Source organism: Nymphaea colorata, chromosome 1 (genome assembly GCF_008831285.2).
Source record: "Nymphaea colorata isolate Beijing-Zhang1983 chromosome 1, ASM883128v2, whole genome shotgun sequence".
Classification (NCBI taxonomy): Eukaryota; Viridiplantae; Streptophyta; class Magnoliopsida; order Nymphaeales; family Nymphaeaceae; genus Nymphaea; species Nymphaea colorata.
The window spans coordinates 30704745-30726038 of NC_045138.2; the positions used below are offsets into that span (position 1 = coordinate 30704745).

Sequence of the window (21294 nt, forward strand, 5' to 3'; positions counted from 1 at the left end):
ATATATGATGGAAAAAAATTGAAATGTGCGTTAAATATTTAAAATTAGTAGCTAAATGCACCATAAACTATTATTTTAAAATACCAGAAATAATCATTTAAAACACTATAAACAGTCTTGTATCATCAACCATTACTACTGTTTTGGTTGGTTTTTTTAGTGATGGAAAGTTTTTTTTAGCCGGCTGTCGTCAAAGGATGTGTTCATGTGTGTGTCAAAGAACAGATACGTTTTCGGTGGCAATTTTTGTACCTTCACTACCCTATCGGATCCATTTCGGCTCAATGGAGGTCCAACCCGTTGAAGCCCCAGAATGACTGTCCTCTTCTCTCTGCGTTTAGTTCTTCCTCTTTGTGGGGGTTCGTCCTTCTGGCCCTCCCCGGACGATCCTCGGCGGTTCTATACGATAAGGTGGTTCTCGAGTTTCTGGTCGTTCCGAAGAGCAACGTGCTTCTGATCTTTGTCGATCATCAATCAGCCTTTCATCATCGGCGTTATCTGCGAGCAAAGGGTAAGAGTTTGGGTTGCCTCTCTTCTTTTCATTTCGCATTATTATTCCTTGCTTTGTCTTCCGAGTTTGGATTATGTTCGGCATGATGTTTTTATTATGGCTGTTTGATGTTGAGAAAATGGTAGCGAGGAAGTGGTTGAAATTATGTCGCTTGTTTAGGTTCTGTACTAGAGTAGCTGATTGAGAGAACAGAAACTGTGACATCCTTTATAAATTTACATGACGTATGCCTTTAAATTGTCATTTGATTCACACCCAGTTGCTTGTATTCCACGGGTGTTGTATTCATTGATGAATTCCTCCTCGACAGGTCTGACGGGATCGTTCATACATTTTTGGTTCTTACTTTTTGTTCGAAATTCCTTCTTGTTTACCTGCTTCTGTTGGTCACTTCCTGAAATAACTGTGCTTCTGGTGAGATATTATGAGTTAACATGGTATTTTTTGGTTGTGAATTCTAAAACTGTTTTTAGGACCAACCGACCAACACAGAGTCAACATCGCAAGAGCAAGGCACCATTACCAATTATTTGCTTGGATGAGTAAACAGACCTAATGCTGGCTAATACAGTTGTTTCCTGCCAACAATTTTTTTTGGATATGGTTAAGTGATTTGCCGAGTGTCAAGATCCATTTTTCATGGAAATCTAAGTCACAAGTATCTCTTTTTTTATGTATATATGTGTGTGTGTGTATGGGTTCAAAGATATGTATTCATCCATTACGCGTGGAAGAGAAAAGGGTAGTTCCAGTGACTTTCAGAGATGAGTCCACACCAAAAGAGTTATTCCTAAAAGAAGCTTAAATATGTTCATCAAATACCCTTGGATGAATTTAGGTAGTTATCATCTTTAAATTAGGTTTTTGGAGTTCAAAAGTCCAATGCTTATTTGTAGTGATGTGGATGAACAAAAGAATGGTAGTATGTGTAATTTGATGTTTTATTCTTCACAGAGATTTAAATATTTTCCATTTCCTCTTATTCGTGTTCTTTTATTTTATTCTCATTTTATCTGAACTGTTTTGTACGTTAATGTTCAGGTAGAAGGGGTTCCTGAGTTTCCTGTGTGGGAGGAAGAGGCAGAAATGGAGAAGAAGAGGGTCACTGTTCCACTTGTCTGCCATGGACACTCTAGACCAGTTGTTGATTTGTTCTATAGTCCAGTCACTCCTGATGGATATTTCCTTATTAGTGCAAGCAAGGGTATGGTTGACTTTTTTGCTGCTTTTCTTGTTCCCTGTTCAACTGTGTATTTTGTAGATGTTTAACTTCTTATTTTCATTGATCTTGTGTGCCATTTCATGGTTGCAAAGGAAAATTGTCAAAACGTATGTGAGCAGCACCTAACTGGGTGTCCAAGACTAATGGCGGTAAATTTCAGTTTTTTATGGTTATTGTGGTAATCACTGTCAAGGGCTTGTTTATGTTCTACAAGCAAATAGTTTCTTCTGCACAAATTTCTTTAGTTATAGTACTAGCCATTAGGATGGTAACAAACTGAGGGCTTCTGTCAAAGGACTACCTTAATATTGCATGCAGCTAAGAGGATAAGTTTGACCTTTTTCCTTTGAGATGTCTCAGTGTTCATAGGCCAAGCCTCTTCTGTTTTTATCTAGCTTATCTACTCAAGCTTGCCAGCAGTATGAAGGGAGTTCAGTGCTTTCATGCATTTAACAAAAAAGTTAAAATTTGTCAGAGAGGCATGCAGAAGATTCTTCTAATTCATAGTTAAAGGGTTCACTTAAATTGACTGTTGTTTTGTTAGCCTGGATAGAATATTGCAGTTTCATTTGATGCAAAATTATATGTGGATTGGAGGGCTTAGTGCTGTTCGTCATGCCTATGTTTATAAAGTATGTGTTTCTACATGATGAAGGTTATAGTCTCATAAGTCAATCATGACATGATACAGCATAAAAAATTTTGTATGACTAGACTTAGAAGAGGAAGACGGAAAGAAGAAAACGTATAAGGAAAAATAACCCATTACGTTTTTTAGCTTGTTGTGATCTATCTCAATAGAAGATATTGAGACATCGAAAATGCTGAGCATCTAAGGGGTTGTTGTTTTTGAAGAGCATACCACTTCAGGCAGTTTTGAACGGTTGATAGTTCTCCAGGCGTCTTAATCTCTCAACTCTTGTCACTTATACATGCATAAAAGGGGCCTCATTGGTTTGATGTGCACTCAAGGAATTTTTTCAAATTACATGTGCATGTTTATATTTAACTTTCTGAGAAAGTGACATAACACTGTCTTCCTCTATCTTAGCCATAATCCAATTTTTTTTTTTAAATCCTGCACGCACAAAATTCTTGTTCTGTAATATAAGTGTCCGGCCAAAGGCGGTACTGGATTTGATCATACTGGATAGTCATTCTGGTGGAGCAGGAAGGAGGATATCCTCGATGGCACGGTTTCTCACATTTTCATCACAATAATCTTCATCTGTGGATAAAAAGTTTTAGCCCAAAAGCTTGCTTCAGGTCATAATTCATCCTTGAGTCATCCATGTTTAACTACACCGTTCATCTGTCTCAGGCCTCTGTTAGCTTGAATACTGACTCTCCCACTCCTGCAATGTTTGTTTCTTGGGACCCTTTTTTTCGGGGACCTTTTTGTATCTATTTCATTTTATCTGTTCTATTATGGACAAGAGGATAACTTAAAAAAAAAAGTTAATTGAGTGTTAATTAAACTGTATTAAGTTACTAACCACTTTGAATGTTTCTTCTGTAAATTTATAATGCAGATTCTAGTCCCATGCTGAGAAATGGAGAAACAGGAGATTGGATTGGAACCTTTGAAGGTCACAAGGGGGCTGTATGGAGTTGTTGTCTTGACACTAATGCTTTGCGTGCTGCATCAGGTTCAGCTGATTTTACGGCGTACGTTTTATTTCTTTAAACATGTTTGGTTTAGCATAGCAGCTAGCTGATATATCTTGGATTTTCTTTTGATGACTGAATATAAAAAGATGCAAACATATGCCATGATCTATTGACTTCATTGTTCTTTTAGGTTGTACATATTCCAATTCTATCTTTTTAAGCATATTTTCTTGGAAAGTTAACATATGTGAACTTCACAAGCTCCAGTGTTTAAGTCCTCATAGCTGTGTGTTGCCATTTTATGACATAACTTTCCGACTTTACTATTTTCAGTCCTAACGTAGTCCCTGGTTTGAAGAGCTGGTAAAATGAATTAATGAAAGCTTGATGTGGTTCCACATTGATGTGTAGTGTGTACATGTTACCAGCTCTTGTTGATGGTTATACCACTCATATGCAATTACATGCAAACACTCTTGTGCCAACACAGACAAATGTGTGTATTCACGCAAAACTTTTTTTTCACAAGGTTGGCCAGGAATGACATTTTAATTCTGAAACCTGTCATATTTTAAAAACAATTAGAAGATGTTCCACTGTTTCTTATATGCTAAAAAGACTAAATGTTATGTTACTACATTAAGGAAATTTGAATATGATAAAATCACTTGATCAACTTGATGCTAGGTCAAGCTTTTTAGTAGTAAAGCCATTTTCTGTAACAACGCAGCCACAAAACTGGCCCAAGAACGACTAGTCAGTTCCAGTCAATTGACTAAGATAAAATTAATAAGGAGGAATATAGGCGTAAAATATAAGCATACTTAGAGTTTATGTTTTCAGAGCACAAAAAAGTTGTATACATTATATAGAATTTCATGTATTAGAGAGAGAGAGAGAGAGAGAACATACAAGATACAAGATATATAAAATGCAGAATAAATTCTTCAATTTCTTATATTCTGTATTTGTACATATTATATATACATAATATGTAGAAATATAGAATTTACAAAGTTGAAGAATATACATATACATACAGACATAAAATACATGCATACATATAATTATACACACACATGCATACACATATATAACTTTATACAAACAAAAATTATATATGACATCTTAAAGGGCCTCTTTTTTCAGAAGGTACCATGCCAACAACTAGTTGACCAAGTCAACCGACTAGTCCTTCTAATCAGTGCAGCCAACTTGGCAGCAGGGAATAGCTGACTGGCACGTAGCCTGACTAGGCAGCCAGTCCAGATCGGCTAATTGCTAAGTTAACAACCTTATCAGTCAAAAGACTCAAAACTCAAAAGCTAGGGCAGTGGACCTTCCAAATGCCTAGATAGGCTTAGGCCAACAAAAACAGCAAATAAAAGAAAAAAAAATGAGGAAGAAACAGAAAAAGAAGAAGATGGAGAAGAATGAGATATAAAAGAGAAAAATCAGAAGAAAAAAGAACAAATATAGAAGGAAAAAAGAGAAAAATCCTTTTTTGTCTTGGGAGCTTAGGTGGCCAGCCTAGTCGAAAAGGTGGACGCCTAATGCCTAAACCTGTCTTCGTACACTTTTTGTTACTAAGTTGACATCTAAGGTAAAAAAAAAAAAGAGAGAGAAATATCTTGCCAAAAAATTCCAGGACCTTTAGTTGTACCTGCATTTCGTGCCTTTATTCCCATGGTTGAGAAATTTAGATTTTTGGAGCATAAAGAATTATATGTGTTATGCTAGTCATCATCGCTACTTTGGTGAAAATTGTTGAATTCATAGCTAGCTGCTACTATTTATCTTATAGGTTAATGGTTTTGTCCATCATGCAGTAAAATATGGAATGCACTCACTGGGGACGAATTGCACTCCTTTGATCATAAGCATATTGTTCGGGCTTGTGCCTTTTCAGAGGTAAAGACAGTTCTATGCTATAAGACTTGCATTTTCTTTCTTATTCATTTTTCAGAACATGCCCAAGTAAGATATAATTTTATATTCTTGTGCAAAGATTGTCGAGGATCAACGTTGGATTCTTGTGCATATGATTGTTGAGGATCAATGCTTATAATTTGGTTCATATCTTTTTGGCGTGGCTCACTTTTATTTGGACATGTTTATCTTATCATGTTGACTGTGTGTGTGTGTGTGTGTACATGCGCACCTGTGAAATGGTTAAAAGGTGCATTGTGAACCCTAGGTAAAACTCATTTCTGGTGTTGTTTGCAAACTTGATAGATATGTTCTTCCTGTCTTAAACTGATGAAAAAGTCATTTTTTAAATTGTATAGGTTTTACACAAGGGATTTCAAAATGGACAACGATCTGAATATTTTTAGCTTAAACAATTAAATCCAGATATAAGGAGAACATGATTTTTTTTTTTGTATCGTAAATTTTTGGACATGTCTATGTGATCAGGTTCGTAAAAGAACAGCAACATGATTTTCAGGCTTTCAACCAGAAAATAGGACTGCACATGACCTGAGTCGTCCTTGAGGTCGGTCAGCTTGAACTTGCAACTCATGTACATCATAGCTTGAGCTCAGCTGTGCTAGGCTCGACAACTGAGAGGAATGAAGCTTGAGTTTGAACTCAATATCTCTGTGCCAGGAGAAAGAAAAACTCATAAATACAATTTCGAGCACATAACAAGAAAGAAAATTCAGAAAAAAGTTATAGACACATGACAAAATCAAGAAAAGAAAGAAATGTAGTGAGTCAGAACTAAAAGAAAAACTCACCCTAGAGAAAATAACCACAATGATTGAAATCTCAACTACATGTTAACCAGCAAAAACAACTGTTGTTCTCTCCTCTTCATTTTTCTCCCCCTCCATTTTTCTTCTTTGTAATTATCTCCCCTGCTCGCAGTATGGGTTGAGTAACTTATTCTACCACTAACACAATCTGGCTTAGAGGTCCTACCAAATTCCTCCATGGATGAAGCACTCCATCAGGTTGTACTTGGAGTCTTCTGCTCTAAAAATGGTTAAATGGGGTATCTCCCAGCTGAAAATGGATGTCTTTTTCTTGAGATGAGGAGGTCCAATATGAGGGAATGTAATGAGGAGAGATGGACGATTTTCTGAAAGAAACTGAAATGATGGCCCTGGAAGATGGTCCCATTCATGCTCCTGCACAATATTGTAAAAAAATTTGGAGATTGAACCAAATTGGCAAGGCTAGCAATTCGATGAATCAGCCAATTCAGCAGAACGTCAACTCAGCAATTCAGCTGAATTGGCAAAAATTATATTCGTTTAAAAGTGTGGAAATTAGAGATGCTTTAAAGCTATCTAAAAAACAATTAACGATGAAAATATTGACTGATGAATCACATTTGTCACCAATTCAAGTCAATTTAGCACCTGCAGCCCGATTTTTAGAACAATTCTCCTTTTAATTCAACTCGTTCGGATGAGGGAAATAGTACCATGTTTAGCTAAGGCAAAGGGAAGACCGGGGCTTAGCAGAAGAAACTTGGCACAACTCTCAGTGCACTAGAGAGAGAATGGGAATGAAGGCGAGTAAAAAGAGAAAACCAGGAAAAAGAGTTTTGGTAGTAGGCAGAGGGTGTTGTGCAAGGGCCAAGGTGTTGCACATAAGCCTAGGTGCAATAGTGGTGCTAGAGGCCAGAGTGCAAGGATTGAAAATGCTTATGAGGGCTTACACATGACAAATGAGCTTACTTGAGCTCATAGGAATCGAGATTATACAACTTTTATTTGGCTTGTTTGTTTAGATAAGCTCAAACTTGTGCTCGGCCTAAGCTTATAAGAACCATCCCCCCCGAGCTGAGCTTGTGTTGCTTGGCTCCTTGCACAGTCCTAGCTAGAGCATTGTGCAGCCGGTACACAGAGCCATCTCTCTCTCTCTCTCTCTATCTATCTCTCGTTCCATATGACTCAAAATGTGTATTGGAAAGGATCTCAATTCCCTTCTCAAAATGCACAAGCGCTAGCCTTAGTTACCAGTTTCCAAACAACCATCACCAAGGTTGTTTTACTAAGATTCTGTTACATCATCAGCTCCTATTCCAATTACAGTCCCTGAACGGAGAGTGACAGCTCTTGTCCTGGTGAACATTTCAGGACAAAGTATTGGAATAAGTTTTTAAGTATTTTTTTTTTGTCTTGGTGACACAATATTCTATTTAAGTTACTGAATAGTCCAACTTGTTTGTGCATGGTTCCATTGTCACCTAGGATTTAAAATTGTTTCATGCTGACATAAAAATTGCTATGAAATGTATATTTAATAGTTAGAAACTTTTGAAAACTGTGCCTGTTGAATAATCTAATAAGAATTTGATGCAACTTTTTATTGGAGCCTTATCTTTGTACTTCCATAGGTTAATTTTGTTTATAATTCTTTGCTGTTTGACATTTTATTTCATTATTTTCATGTGCTCTAGTAACTGCAAAGTTTAGGACTTCATTTGAAATGCCCATTCTTTCATAGAGATTACTAGTTTGAACTGTTAGATGTTGCTTTTATTTATACTTTTCAGTTACAGGCTGCCTATCTAAACTGTTGTGAGTTGGGACAACTTCCATATTTCTGTGGTCTATAGACTGTTTATTATTTTCTCCAAGCACTTTCTGTTTTGTCAACTTCTATAGTTGTTCAAATGTGCTGCAGGACACAAAACTTTTTCTTACTGGGGGCCTTGAGAAAGTGCTACGAATTTTTGATTTGAATCGACCTGATGCACCACCAAGAGAAATGGCCCATTCACCTGGTTCAATCAGAACCGTATCATGGCTTCACAGTGACCAAACCATACTGAGTTCTTGCACCGATGTGGGTGGTGTGAGGTAAAGTAACTTTCGCAGAAGTAAATTTATATCCTTTATTGTAGGGTGCAGCTGATTGTAAATCATACTTCTGAGTTCATGAGTTGTCTTTTACATGTATTGTCTTTCGAGCTACATTGTAACATGATTCTGCAAAAAGGGGGGGGGGGATGAGAATTTTGGCCCTGTATATCATTATTTCTGCTTCCTTTCTGTGTATGATTGATGTTTAGACTTTAAATTAGGATGACATGGTGATGTGTCAGCCAAGAGAAAGAAGAGAGTTATACCTGATTACAGACATAATATAGGAGCAGTCGATCATCAAACTCAATATAAGGTTCTGTGGAACAGGTTGTTGTTCTTTGTGCCCATTCCGGCCTTTGTCCCTTTAACTGATGGGAAAATTTTTTATATCTTGGGTAGGGAGCTATTGCTATACTTCTGTTCTATTGGAATTATTGTGGGCAGTTCATTTCCTGTAAGGCAATTCATTTCCTATAAGATTGTTTGATTAGCTGATTTCACCTTGTCGATCCATCTGGAAATTGGGCACAAAATTATTTCTGAAAAGAAGATGACACTTATAAATTGTTTGTGTTCGTTAGTTGCAAAACAGGTTGGTCATCTACAAATAAAATAATATGAAAAGTATTTAACGGCCCCATTCTTTTATTTTGTGTTTCTCTAATTTTTAATTGTGATTGTGGAGATCTCACCCTTCTTGTAAATCTAGATGTAAATCTATTTACTTGTCTAAAAACCTTTTTCCTGGTCACAATCTTGAATCTTTTGTTTCTCAGGTTGTGGGATGTGAGGAGTGCAAAGCTGATCCGTACATTAGAAACCCAGTCCCCAGTAACGAGTGCTGAAGTCAGTCGTGATGAGCGTTATATTGTTACTGCTGATGGTCGTAGTGTCAAATTCTGGGACGCAAATCAGTGAGTAATTTTTATGGATGAACTGAAGCTTTCTTTCAGCACCGTGAAAAATGTTTTGATGTTGATTCTTCCTCTGCAGTTTTGGCCTGGTGAAAAGTTATACAATGCCGAGCATGGTGGAGTCAGCATCACTTGAGCCAAAATTTGGCAACAAATTTGTTGCTGGAGGAGAGGACATGTGGCTGCATCTTTTTGATTTCCACACTGGTGAACAAATAGGTGTGCTTGAGATAATCAATTCATGCTGCTTGGCATAATTCTGATTGAATTTGAGATCCTGCCATTCTTGATTTAGCCTTTGCTTTCAGTTTCTGATGGGATTTTATGATGTGCAGCCTGCAATAAAGGGCATCATGGACCGGTGCACTGTGTGAGATTTTCACCTGGTGGTGAGTCGTATGCTTCAGGATCTGAGGATGGGACCATCAGAATATGGCAGACTGGACCATCAGGTGCTGATGATAATGACTTGTACCTAGCCAACGAGGCAAATGACAGGCTGAAGGTTGGTGTGTCAGAGGCTTCACAGAGGATTGAAGGGTTCCATATTTCTGGGGATGGGCAGGTAGACGGGAAGGTGGATGAGTTAAGCGGTCCATGAAAAATCAACGCAGTTTTCTTGGCTAGCTCTTCTTTTTGCTCCTAAAATTGTAGATCTTCCACTGTTCATATTCATGTGTTCCTTCATGAGGCAGCTAATTTGTTTGTCTTGAATGGGAGTTTGAAGAGGATCAGAATTTCTTTTACATCATCTACATATGTTTTTTAAGTGTATCCTGTTTTCCCCCTCCAGTTTTCCCTCGCGCAAATATACATGTCCAACCCCAACCTCCCATGGGGTCTATTTTCTTTTATAAATTAGTTAAGCTACGCATGCCTTTACCAGATTTCACCCAGGCAGCCTTTTTGCGGGCGGTTAGTGAGTGGCGGTTCTGCAAGAGTTCCTCCATGTAGGCAATTCTAAATCTAGCCAATTGTTTCATGATCATTGAGATTGGGTCTATATGAACATTGAATGAGTTGAATCATCCGTTAGATGCTACCCGTGCGCATGCCCTGCTGAGATGTGTATCTCGGTGTCTGCCATGGATTCTTTTCCTCTTCTTTTTTTTTTTTTTCAAATCAACTTGGACTTGGACTTGGATCCAAATTCAATCATGTTGGAGTAATCAAAATGTGGAACCGTGTATGGGACTTGAACTTGGATCATGGGTAACTCAAATCCCATGTGGAAGCAATCACGATGCGCAGAACCACGTATGGGGCTTTGAATTGGATCAACCTTGACTTTATGCAAATCCTAAGAGTTTTCCCGTGCTTCAGAAGGCAGGTTGGTAAAAACTCAATCCTCAATTCAATTCACAAGTGCTAGTTTTTTGGACTGCAAATGGTGGAAACAACTCTGGACCCAAAGGTAAGGGGAGGGGCTTCGAGGTTCGACCTCTTCGGAGCATATCCCCCCTTTCCAAAAAGTTTCTAGTGAGACTTTAAATATAACATTCGCAAGCTAGTCCCAAAGGATTTGGCTTAACTGGTCAGACTAGCTAATGGTAGAAAACCAGTCCCGTCAGTGCCAATCTCTTGCATGAGCCCTAGGGGGCAAAGGAATCTCGATCCTCACTGAAACCTAGCTCAAACAAGCTCACAAAACATCCAAACATATGAGAATTGTTACTAAGCACAAAAAGGATACAAATCTTTAGGGGCCTAGGCTGTTACGAGAAACCCATACGTTCATATTCATGGTATCATCTGTAGGGTTCTGCCCAACTCCATCTTACGTATCAAAAATTGGTCTAAACCCCTTCTTGCTCCTTGCCCAGCTCAGCTTGAAATCATGTTAGTTTGTGCATATTACGTAGAGAGCGCGGGGCAAATAATCGCACTTCAAATATGAGGTGCTTTAACAAACTGTTGTAATGCAAACACAGGGATGTCGATTTGACGATGTTAACGTGCAATGGTGCATCAACTAAGGTCCATCACTCAAGTCAATCTCCTTGTTTTCAGGCTTCTTTAGTCCCCATAAGAAAAAGCAGAAAAGAAAACAAGCCAGATAGAAAAGATAGGAGAAGGGGATCTCTCATCGATCAAAAGAATGTTACACAGACGGGCGACTTCCTACCAGACTTGCTATATGAACACCCAGCTGCTATAAGGAACCATATTATTTGAACGAGATGTGGTGGGTGGGGGTGGAGGGAAAAGGTGGTGGAATGGGGGAAACATGAACAAAAAATGGTTTTTGAACACCCCATACAAGAGCAAACTAAAATGTTTTAGCTGGCTCATACGTAGATAAGGATGAATATGAAGGACTAAAAAAAAATGATATGATCATGACAAAAAGATCAAACAGCAAAAAAGACCATCATTGGTTTATGCACCGTTTAGCTTATCTGCCTTTCCTTCCACCTGCCTATCTCCAGAAAGATGGAAGCCCTCAATGCTCTCTGAAGCTTCGGCAGCACCAACCTTCAGCTTGTCATTTGCTCCATTGGCTAGGCACGTGCCATTGTCATCGATGCCTGTTGGTGCTGTCTGCCAGATTCTGATTGTTCCGTCTTCTGATCCCGAAGCATAAGACTCACCACCAGGTGAAAAACGCACACAGTGAACTGGTCCGTGATGTCCTTTGTTGCATGCTGCACATAAGAAACTCGTATCACAAACATAATACAAACATCAAATGGAACTGCATGGGGAACAGGCATTACAAATTCACTCACCACCAACAAAATCTATGTCCAACCACATATATGAATGCACAACTTACCTATCAATTCAGAATTCACCCATTTACAGACAACAGCTAAGCAAGACTTGAACAAAATCAAGCATACCTATTTCCTCGCCAGTATGGAAGTCAAAAAGGTGAAGCCACATATCTTCTCCCCCAGCAACAAACGTACTCCCATTCTTTGGTTCAAGCGATGCTGACTCTACTGTGCACGGCATCGTGTAACTCTTTACCACACCAAAACTGCACCAATAGAAAGAAAATCTCAGATTCTTTCTTGATTAGGGTGCTCAAAACACTTCCCTGAGAGCTACTCACTGATTTGCATCCCAGAATTTGACACTATGACCATCAGCAGTAACTATGTAATGCCCATCACGACTGACTTCAGCACTTGTTACTGGGGACTCAGTTGCCAATGTACGTACAATCTTTCCACTCCTGACATCCCACAACCTGTGAAAGAATTTATGATTCACAAGAAAGTGGTCCATTAACCAGGTAAAATGATGGCCAAGCAACAAAGGGAACTGCAGGGAGAAAAAAAAAAAAAAAAACTTGGGAAGCATTTGTTAGAGAACATGAATTGAGATTTGATAGAAATCCATTCATAATTAACATGATATCGTACGTTTTGAAACAATCATCCAATGAAACGAAATAGTTTTAACAACCAAATGAATAAGGCCTTATTATTATCCACTTAAAAATGCAAAGCCATTGATACTCTGGTTACATCGACCTACTATCCTTGATACCTGGAAATCATTCAGACATCTTCTACCATGTCAAGCTGCATTCAGCAGGAATTTCACTGTCTGCTGCTTCTGATTACTTTGTTTTGATGGCATCAGTTTCCTTGGCTTAGGCAATAAATGTGGGGAGCGTGTGGTACATAGGTTCTTAAAGTAGTCAAAGAATTACATTCACAACATTTCACAAAATTAATTTCTTTGGTAGATGAAATTCTGGCAAGGATGTCTGTTGAACTGCACAACAATGTAGGGGGCTTCTAATCTGTCTGTGCCAGTTATCTCCAGGCACAGGCTTTCCATGACGATGTGCATTAATTAGCTCTAGGTTGATTACTATTTCATCAATAGATAGGGAATTTGTTTTTCTGACAACTGGTATTGAAATATTAAGGAAAGAGACTAGAAACTTAGGCTTATATTGAAAAGGTCTGAGCAGTATGACAAATTAATGATCACCTGTGAAAACAAGGGAATGTTTCCCATACTATATCTAGACACTAAGCAGGTGAAGTTCATTTTGAAACATGCTATCCAAAATCCAAGAAAAGTCTCATTTAGGTGGGAATCGAAAAGTATGGTGATAAGAACTCACGCCACTAGGAACATAGGGTTACAAGTGCACTAAAGGTTCCATGTTGGACCCTCTGCAAATTAATGAAGCCAGCTCATGGTGATCTAGCATGAACAAATAATATTTTATGTATTACTTGCAATCTAAGTCACATGAGTACAGATACGGTTCCGGTATGGGTATAGAGACACGGGTATAGATACAGCAATTTTAGGAAACGTGGGTAGGGGGCCACGGCTGGATATATATATGCAACATAACACAAAATTTCAAAATGAAAGCAACATTTAAATAAACAAGTGATATAATAAAAGCATTACAAGTTAATGAACAACAACTCTAAAAAGAGAATGAAAACTAGGCTGGAAAAATTTTAAACAAGCAAAAGAAAGCAGTTTTGATCTAAAAAGTACCCACAAGTGTCCAAGTACCCACTTTGGCTGCAGGTGTGGGTATGGCGACACAGGTACATGGACTTTACTGAAGTACTCATGTGACTTAGCTTGCAATATGACCATAAATTTTGGGCTTAAAACACGTATACCACAAAAAACTTGTTTTTACTCTACCTTAGTGTAACACTAGTTGCTAAAAAGGAAGACCAAACATTTCTATGAATTAACTGGGAAAAGATTCAATGACACTTGATGAATAGCTAATGACATATCAGGCTCAAGTTTTTTTCAAAGAAAAAGGCAAAATGAAACTCCTTCTTTCCCCAGAAAAATGAAAAATCTCCAAACAGGAGTTCCAGTCATATATATTGGCAACATACATATTTGCTCTAGATTCAGCATATCTTACATGTGTTTTACAAGGAAATTATATCACAGTGATGTTTCATTTGGAATGCTGTTCCTAGTCCCTTTACAAGCTATTTGTAATGAAACTCCATAAGATCCCAGTCTCCCAGTATCTTGGTTAAATGGTAACCAGATAATGCACAGAAAGCATTAAACTGTTCCATTGATCAAGTAAAAAAACTACAAAAGTAACCACTTGGAAAGAACATACTTAGCTCCAAAACAACCTCAAGGATACATAAAGAGAAAACATCCAAAAAAAAAAGGAACATGGTCAACTTCCCAATGCGAAATGAAAATATTCAAAGACCAAGAGGACTGCCCTAGTATGCAAAACTAAATTGTACATGACCACAATGTAAGGAATGAACTCAAAGTATGATAATTAGAATAAAATTAGCCACACCATTGCATAAATGAATAAATCCTACAGATCAATTCATATCTATGTGAAGTATTCATACCTAACACCACTAATATCAGTGCAAGAACTTAATATAGTCTGATCATTGTGAAGCCATGCTACAGTTCTGACAGAACCAGGAGAATAGTCCACTTCTCTTGGTGCTGCATCAGGCCGATTCAGATCAAAAATTCGAAGTACTTTCTCATATCCTCCTGTAAGCAAATGTTTCGTGTCCTGAACCATGTATCAGAGACTATTGGTTAACAAGATACACCACAAGCATCTTGTGAATCACTGAAAGGAAAAGAGAAATAGTTGTCCAATTGTCCCCACACTTCAAATAACCTGCTAAAGACATCATGGCTGAATTTTTTGCAAGCCAAGGCATGACTAACCAAAATGAACCAGAGAACTACCAGATTGAAAAACAGACAATTCGATAGTGAAATGGTTAACTAGACCGAGCAGCCTGAGTCACATTATATGGCTCCACCAGGCTAACTTACCTATGCTGCTTCTCATTAAAGACTACAAACAGATCTACCCTCCTACAGTGAAGGCTGCTCTTCTGTATTGTCTGCAAAACTGCTCTTTCATATCACTGTGTTGTTCTCCAGATCCCACAAACTCCCATACAAAGTGGGATTTCTCAGAGCTTTTCTGTTCTACTTTTGAAATTTAACCCCAAAAATGTGTTTTATATGTTTGTTATTCAAACTTCTAATTATAAAAAGTGGCATATTTTAATAGGTTCAGGGTTCAAGAACTCATGAATTCTGAAAATATTCAAGTCTCATAATTTCATAATTTTTTTGAAAAACACAATCCAAATGTATGTTCCTAAAAAGTGAACCATGTTAAACAAAGATACAATGTCAAATTTGTGAAAAAACCTAAATTACCCAGCTTCTATGGAGTCTGCAACAGCTTGTGCATTCAAATTCTAGTCTCCTTTATCTAGCTACCCCCTTTTCTAGATTAAGTCCATCCAACTTGACCATGCACACCTAATAGCTCTGAATCCCCAGCAGGACCATGTACATGTCTTTGTCTGAATATGTCTGTCCCTGAATGCATGTAAGTGTATTTCTATGTGAGCCTGCAAGACTCAAGTATGTGCCTGCATGTCAACGAGAGAAAGAAAGAGAGAGAGAGAGAGAGAGAGAGAGAGAGAGAGGAGTACATGAAAATAAGAGAGGCAAAATGCAACACTTAAAGTTGGCATGTTCCAAAAATGATAAAGAGAGCAAATGGAAAACAAGTTGCTGGATAGCGTTACATATCACAGAGGGCAAATATGCATAAATGCACATGTACAAAAGATAAGAAATTCACCTCTGAAAAGGCACAAGCCCGAACAATATGCTTATGCTCAAAGGAGTGCAATTCATCCCCAGTGAGAGCATCCCAGATCTTGCTGCACAAAACAAGAAAGACAAGTCAAGAATTGTATGATTTTAGTATTGGGATAGCTAGCAAATATACATATAGAATCATAGATCAATCAAATAAATATATCTGTATATTGCTTTTATATTGGAACAACTAGTGTGTGTATATAGGCTCCGGGCTGCATCGTTGTAGGCCATAGTCAAACCGAACCAAAATAATGGAAAATAGACTTGTTACCAGAAAGACATAGTGAATAACGAAGGTGTATATATGATAGTAACACAAATATACACAAATTACCCTGCCAATCTTGCTCTCTACAAATATGTATTCCATGACATCTTCCATTTCCACCTTGATTTAGAATCTTAGATACATCTTTTCACAAGTATAGCCCTACAAATAGATTCTATGGGTCAAAAAACCTAGGAATTCACACATTACATATCACTTTTCATCTATGGATCAGATTTTAAAAGCCAAAAAAAATTTAAATGCTTACAGAATTTGAATTGCATGTCAAAAAGAAATAAGAATACATACAATTATAGGATTTTGGGCTTCTAAAACACAAGTGTAAACAGCATTTCAACAGAAACACATATATGAGATTTTTTTTCACAAAACTGACTACATGGATGCTATTTTCATGCATTGCATCCTAGGGATTGATTAAAAAATCATGAAACTTTTAATATATTTGTTGGATTTATGAGGATTTTAACATCCACCTTCTTGCTTAACAAAACTTAGTATACAAAAGAAAAAAGATTTTTAGTTGATTCCTACGTTTTTGACATGGGGATCACATCAATGCAGCCAGTTTTCAGGGGAAAAAAAGAGAGAGGAACATATATTTAGGTTGTATATTCCTTATGTTGAGGCATCTTGGTTCTTAGGCCCAGAGTAATCTGATCTGATTGAAGACAAACCTCCTTTTATTCAATCCATTTTCAGAACTTGTCCATAACGTACTTGCATATTGTGTGTGCTTCTTGTATTACTAGTTGGGGCATCGTAATGTGGCCCAAATACATAATGAAGGAGAACTAGGTCACATCCCACAGAGGGAAATGTGACTGTTTTAATGTGTTAAGCCAAGCATGATGTTATAATGTTTTAGGTTCATCCACAATCTGTTCATAAATTTTAAACCATTGAGAATAATTAGTCTTCCAATTAAGATGTCCTACACTCCTGCTATCTTGAAAATAAAATCCTGTTAAGATCCAACCAAACAAGTGGACTGAATCATGTTCCTTACAACGATACTTTCTTGCCATAAAGTATATTAATAATTTAATATAAATATCAATATGATCCAGTAGCAAAGACACAACCTTTGTCTCACATATTTGTGCTGCTCTTTTCAGAAATAATAGGTAACTTCTGGAATTTGGAAAAAATAAAATTTTCAAGAAAAATTTCATAACACCAAGGATACGCAGTCAACCAGCAAGAGAGTATTTTAAATGTCCAGCTCTATCGTTTGGAGTCTTTGGACCACTTTCCTGAACATAGTACCCATGTCTAGAGTAGTAAGTACAGTACTTGCTACAAAAACTAAAAACATACTGCCACGGGTTATATTTGTCTTGATATTTAAGCATTGAAATTTTAAAGATAAAATAGCAAGATAATTACTGGCCAGGACCTATATTTAAATTTAAAAAAATAAACAAAACATACGCGGTAAAATCAGCTGAACCTGATGCAGCACGTAAGGCATTAGTATCAAGACAGCAGCTCCATACAGCACCTTTATGCCCTTCAAAGGTGCCAATCCAGTCTCCTGTTTCCCCATTTCTCAACATAGGACTAGAATCTGCATCTCAATGGCATGATAATGACATTAATTAGCATCCCAAAAAAAGAAATGCTTAATCTAGTTTTCAAGGATGAAAGACCAAAATTAGTACACAATATACTCCAATTTTGTTACGAGCTGTTTTTAAAAGTTCTATGAAGTAGCTCAAATGCACTCACAGAACAGATTTCAACCTTTAATAAACAAACTTGATTTTTGACAGAAGAAACAGCAAGTCGCCAGCTACAAGATGCCCCAGGGCATACTCAGAAAAAGGCAGAGAGTCAGACTAGATCCAAGCTGGCACAGTAGAGCAGGATGAAGGATAAATATAAAGCTGAGGAACAAACAGATCCAGTTGGTATGGCCTTAAATAAGCTATATGGACAATATATCTGGGTTATACTAAAACTATTGCACCCAAATTATCATAAGATAGTACCATAGAGGCTATGTCATTCTCTATTCTGTTAGACTACCATGTAACCAACAAGATGTGAATAGCTATTATTAAAGGTTACAACAACCATCTGAGTGATGAACTCGACTATATACAAGGATGGATGGTGTAGTATTGCCAACTTAGTCAACAAAATTAATTTAGCCATATGAAGATAATAAAGAATAGAACCACCCATTTTATCAAAAGGCTAGAAAAGATGTAACATGTATAGATACTTAGAAACTTAGAAGAAAGATTTGTTAATAAAACAACCTCCCAACTGAATGAGATGCAAGAAGCTGGCAGCTTTAATGGATTACGCTAACTTTGGAGTTTGGGGAAAAAAGGAGGAAGCTACATTTTTTCAGCTCATGTACATTATAAAGAAGCATTTTGTTAATGCACCCATGCATGTGTATGCATTATGCAGAATCGAGAAGCAAAACCAAATGCATTCTTCTTCTAAGGTTTACTTCTCCGCCTTGTTGGAAGCACATACATGCATACACACATCCCATTTACATATGTATGCATGCATACGAGAATATAACTTAACATCCTCTTAAATGATGAAGGACATCAAGCATGTATGCACAAAGTATGCATAGCAGCATAAGGTTAATATATCCATATCAAAAGCACAACAGGTAAATGTGGCAGAACCAAGAAATAGAAATTGTGATCTGATTATAACCCGGAAACAGAATTTGCAATCTAATACTAACCCAGCAAAAACAAGGAGCCTTGATGTGAATCCATCTGTGAATGTGTTTGATTCGAAATGTCAATTGTTATCAGTGAGATTTAAGCATTTGTAAGCATTCTAAAATTCTGCTTTAAACAATCATACGTAGAGATAACAAATTTCTGTTTTCTCTTCAAAGTTCAAAACTTCAAAGGAAGAAATATTTACCAATTTCAACATAACAAGCAAATTAAAACTACTAAACTCAACTCAAAAAAACCACTCAACAAATATGTATCTGCTCAACATTCACTCTTCAGAATGATATACCAAAAGCTAATCCAGGACAAACCATGGCATTAATTATAATTTTAAGCGCAAAAATCTAAAAAAGATAAAATAAAATAAAGATATTAGAGCATGCCTTTGCTTGCACTTATGAGAAAGTAACCATCGGGCGTAACTGGACTGTAAAACAAGTCAACGACTGGTCTGGAGTGGCCATGGCAAACAAGGGGAACAGCAACTCTCTTCTTATCCATGTGGGCCTCTTTGACTTGAGCAACTCAGAAATGTAACTATATGTCTGCTAATCTAACCAACAGAATTCTGATAATGGAAAATGAAAAGAAAAAGATGAGAAAAACACATACACACACAAGCAATAAACAAGGAAATCTAGCAGCAGATTTTGTTTCTTCAGATTAATTGCTTATAGAGAGAAAGAGAAGGAAAATAGAGAACGCATGAGAGATAGATTAGCAGGAAAGTCTCAGAGAGATGGACAACGAATCAAGCTGGACTACAAAACATTTTTTCAGGAAAAAAAATTGAGACCAAGTAAGTGGTCACACTGTACATTCTTGATAATTGACTTTTCTATCTATTCATTTACAGTATCTTGCGCATCCTAAGCATCTGAATCTAAGGAACTATTGAGTTAACTGCATGGCAAGGTGATCAAAGTCATGTGAAACCACCCTGTGTTTTTATACTTGGGTTGCATGAGAATAGTATAGTATATCGGTTTTGTTTACTCAGAGAAAGAGGGAGAGAGATACAGGTTAGGGTGTGGAACTGGGCACTAAATCTTGAACAGTTGGAGAGCTGAAGGTTCCTAGAAGCAATCAGCCAAACAGGATTCTGTTTCCCCCTCAAAATAGGACCATGCTACGTGGATTATAGTCAATGATCGTTGGATATATCATATGAAGATCAACTGTGGCAGCACCCTTTATTGTATTAGTAAACAACTAAACATAGGTCTCGCACCGTCCACGTCTTTCAACAAGGTTCTCATAAATGGAGTTGACTTGGATAAGGAAGGCGAGGAATCATTTGCATATCCTTTGTTCCTCGATAATAGACACGGTAACGGACCATTTTATGAGCATGTATCCTCTCGGGCTAGTATCTTGTTCCTTGATGATATCTGAATTTCGAGCTGAACTTGGGAGGTAGTTGTTGTTTAGCCCATAAGGCCCATCGAATGACAGACGTGGTCTATCATATAGCCATGATGTGTACCATGTTGCCTACCGGCCAAGCAAAATAGAGCTTAAGCTAAATATGGCACCGTCTAAAAAAACCAATCTCGAGTTGCTTCCTATAGGAATGGAAAATAACAAGAGTATCAAATTTGGACCGCACTAATGGCTCTTTCGTCTCCAAGCTTAACGATGCTGAATTTTAGCGATGACATGATTAATTGATTGCAGATTGCCCATTTAAACATCTATATACACGGCCAACCGAACGTAAAGCAGTAACAACACGAGGGTGCACACAACTCATAAATCCAGAAAAAAAGTTTAACAAAATTCGGATTGAAAATAAATTGAACCTGAACGAAGAGGCTTTCGTGTGGGATAAGGTGAAAGGCGGAGAGGGGCTATTCCTGTCTGCGCACGCGTTCCACCAGGAAAAAGAGGAAGAGAGAGAGAGTGTGTGTGCCGACTCCTATCTGGATACCGATTATTGAGTAGGGGACGAAGTTCTGCAACTATAGAGAGAGAGCGAAAAAAGGATAAAGATTCAATAGCAAAGAAATAGACATGGGCAACGGAGCAATCTGCAAATAATGGAGAAAATGGAAAACGAAAAATCCAAACCTGGTTGAGGACGGCTCAGCAGCAATCCAGTCTTCTTTGGGGGATCAATGCAGCAGAAACGTGACTGCCTGCCGTCCTCTGCTTTGGGCCAGAAGGGTGAGGCCAGCAGAGAGGCGCGATGAAGGAGACCCCGAAGTCTAAGTCTAGAAGAGGAGGAGGGAGGGACGGAGGGAAGGGCGGGGCCGCTCGCGGACTGGAAAGCGAACCGGTGTCAAACAGTGCTTTTGTCTCGGACAGATTCGTATCGGTTCCTCTTGTGTAGATTTATACCTATGCCCATCTCCATCTTTTGTGAGATGAATACATACCACACTTAATAATCTAAATTTTGTAATGAGAAAACAGTTATATCATGAATCTGATTCAAATATTTTGGAATTGATAAATTCGTGAAGCAGAAACATAGTGTTTATTTATTTATCAACCTCTCTCAGATGATATTTGTGGGCATTTTAAAATTAGTTGTAAACAAAACTTATTGTATCTTGGATCTTTAATGCA

At 37.6% G+C, this 21294-nt stretch overlaps 2 protein-coding genes across 2 annotated transcripts; one reads left to right on the forward strand and one right to left on the reverse strand.

Annotated features, from left to right (window-relative positions):
- Window positions 1-310: 310 nt before the first annotated feature.
- On the forward strand, window positions 311-9850 carry LOC116245827 (uncharacterized). The gene is made up of 8 exons (XM_031617397.2): window positions 311-511; window positions 1553-1715; window positions 3266-3401; window positions 5174-5255; window positions 7986-8161; window positions 8944-9081; window positions 9161-9300; window positions 9417-9850. Exons 2-8 carry the CDS (start codon window positions 1598-1600, stop codon window positions 9680-9682), a joined length of 1056 nt encoding a protein of 351 aa, XP_031473257.1. The 5' UTR covers window positions 311-511; window positions 1553-1597; the 3' UTR covers window positions 9683-9850.
- A 1288-nt stretch (window positions 9851-11138) lies between these two features.
- LOC116245865 (uncharacterized) lies at window positions 11139-20952 on the reverse strand. The gene is made up of 9 exons (XM_031617456.2): window positions 20794-20952; window positions 20526-20684; window positions 19107-19291; window positions 17438-17573; window positions 15692-15773; window positions 14415-14590; window positions 12140-12277; window positions 11925-12064; window positions 11139-11726 (listed from the first exon to the last, which is right to left on the reverse strand). The coding sequence occupies exons 3-9, from the start codon at window positions 19222-19224 to the stop codon at window positions 11461-11463; spliced, it is 1056 nt and encodes a 351-aa protein (XP_031473316.1). The 5' UTR covers window positions 19225-19291; window positions 20526-20684; window positions 20794-20952; the 3' UTR covers window positions 11139-11460.
- Between the last annotated feature and the right edge of the window lie 342 nt (window positions 20953-21294).

What these genes read in the sequence shown, in the direction of transcription:
- LOC116245827 (XM_031617397.2), top strand. Translation starts at nt 1,598, where the DNA reads ATGGAGAAGAAGAGGGTCACTGTTCCACTTGTCTGCCATGGACACTCT. An exon ending in CCTTATTAGTGCAAGCAAGG is followed by an intron (nt 1,716 to 3,265) that starts GTATGGTTGACT and finishes TTTATAATGCAG; the next exon opens with ATTCTAGTCCCATGCTGAGA. An exon ending in CCACACTGGTGAACAAATAG is followed by an intron (nt 9,301 to 9,416) that starts GTGTGCTTGAGA and finishes TATGATGTGCAG; the next exon opens with CCTGCAATAAAGGGCATCAT.
- LOC116245865 (XM_031617456.2), bottom strand. Translation starts at nt 19,224, where the DNA reads ATGGATAAGAAGAGAGTTGCTGTTCCCCTTGTTTGCCATGGCCACTCC. An exon ending in GGTTCAGCTGATTTTACCGC is followed by an intron (nt 15,774 to 17,437) that starts GTATGTTTTGTT and finishes TGTTTTGTGCAG; the next exon opens with CAAGATCTGGGATGCTCTCA. An exon ending in ACTGATATTAGTGGTGTTAG is followed by an intron (nt 12,278 to 14,414) that starts GTATGAATACTT and finishes ATTCTTTCACAG; the next exon opens with GTTGTGGGATGTCAGGAGTG.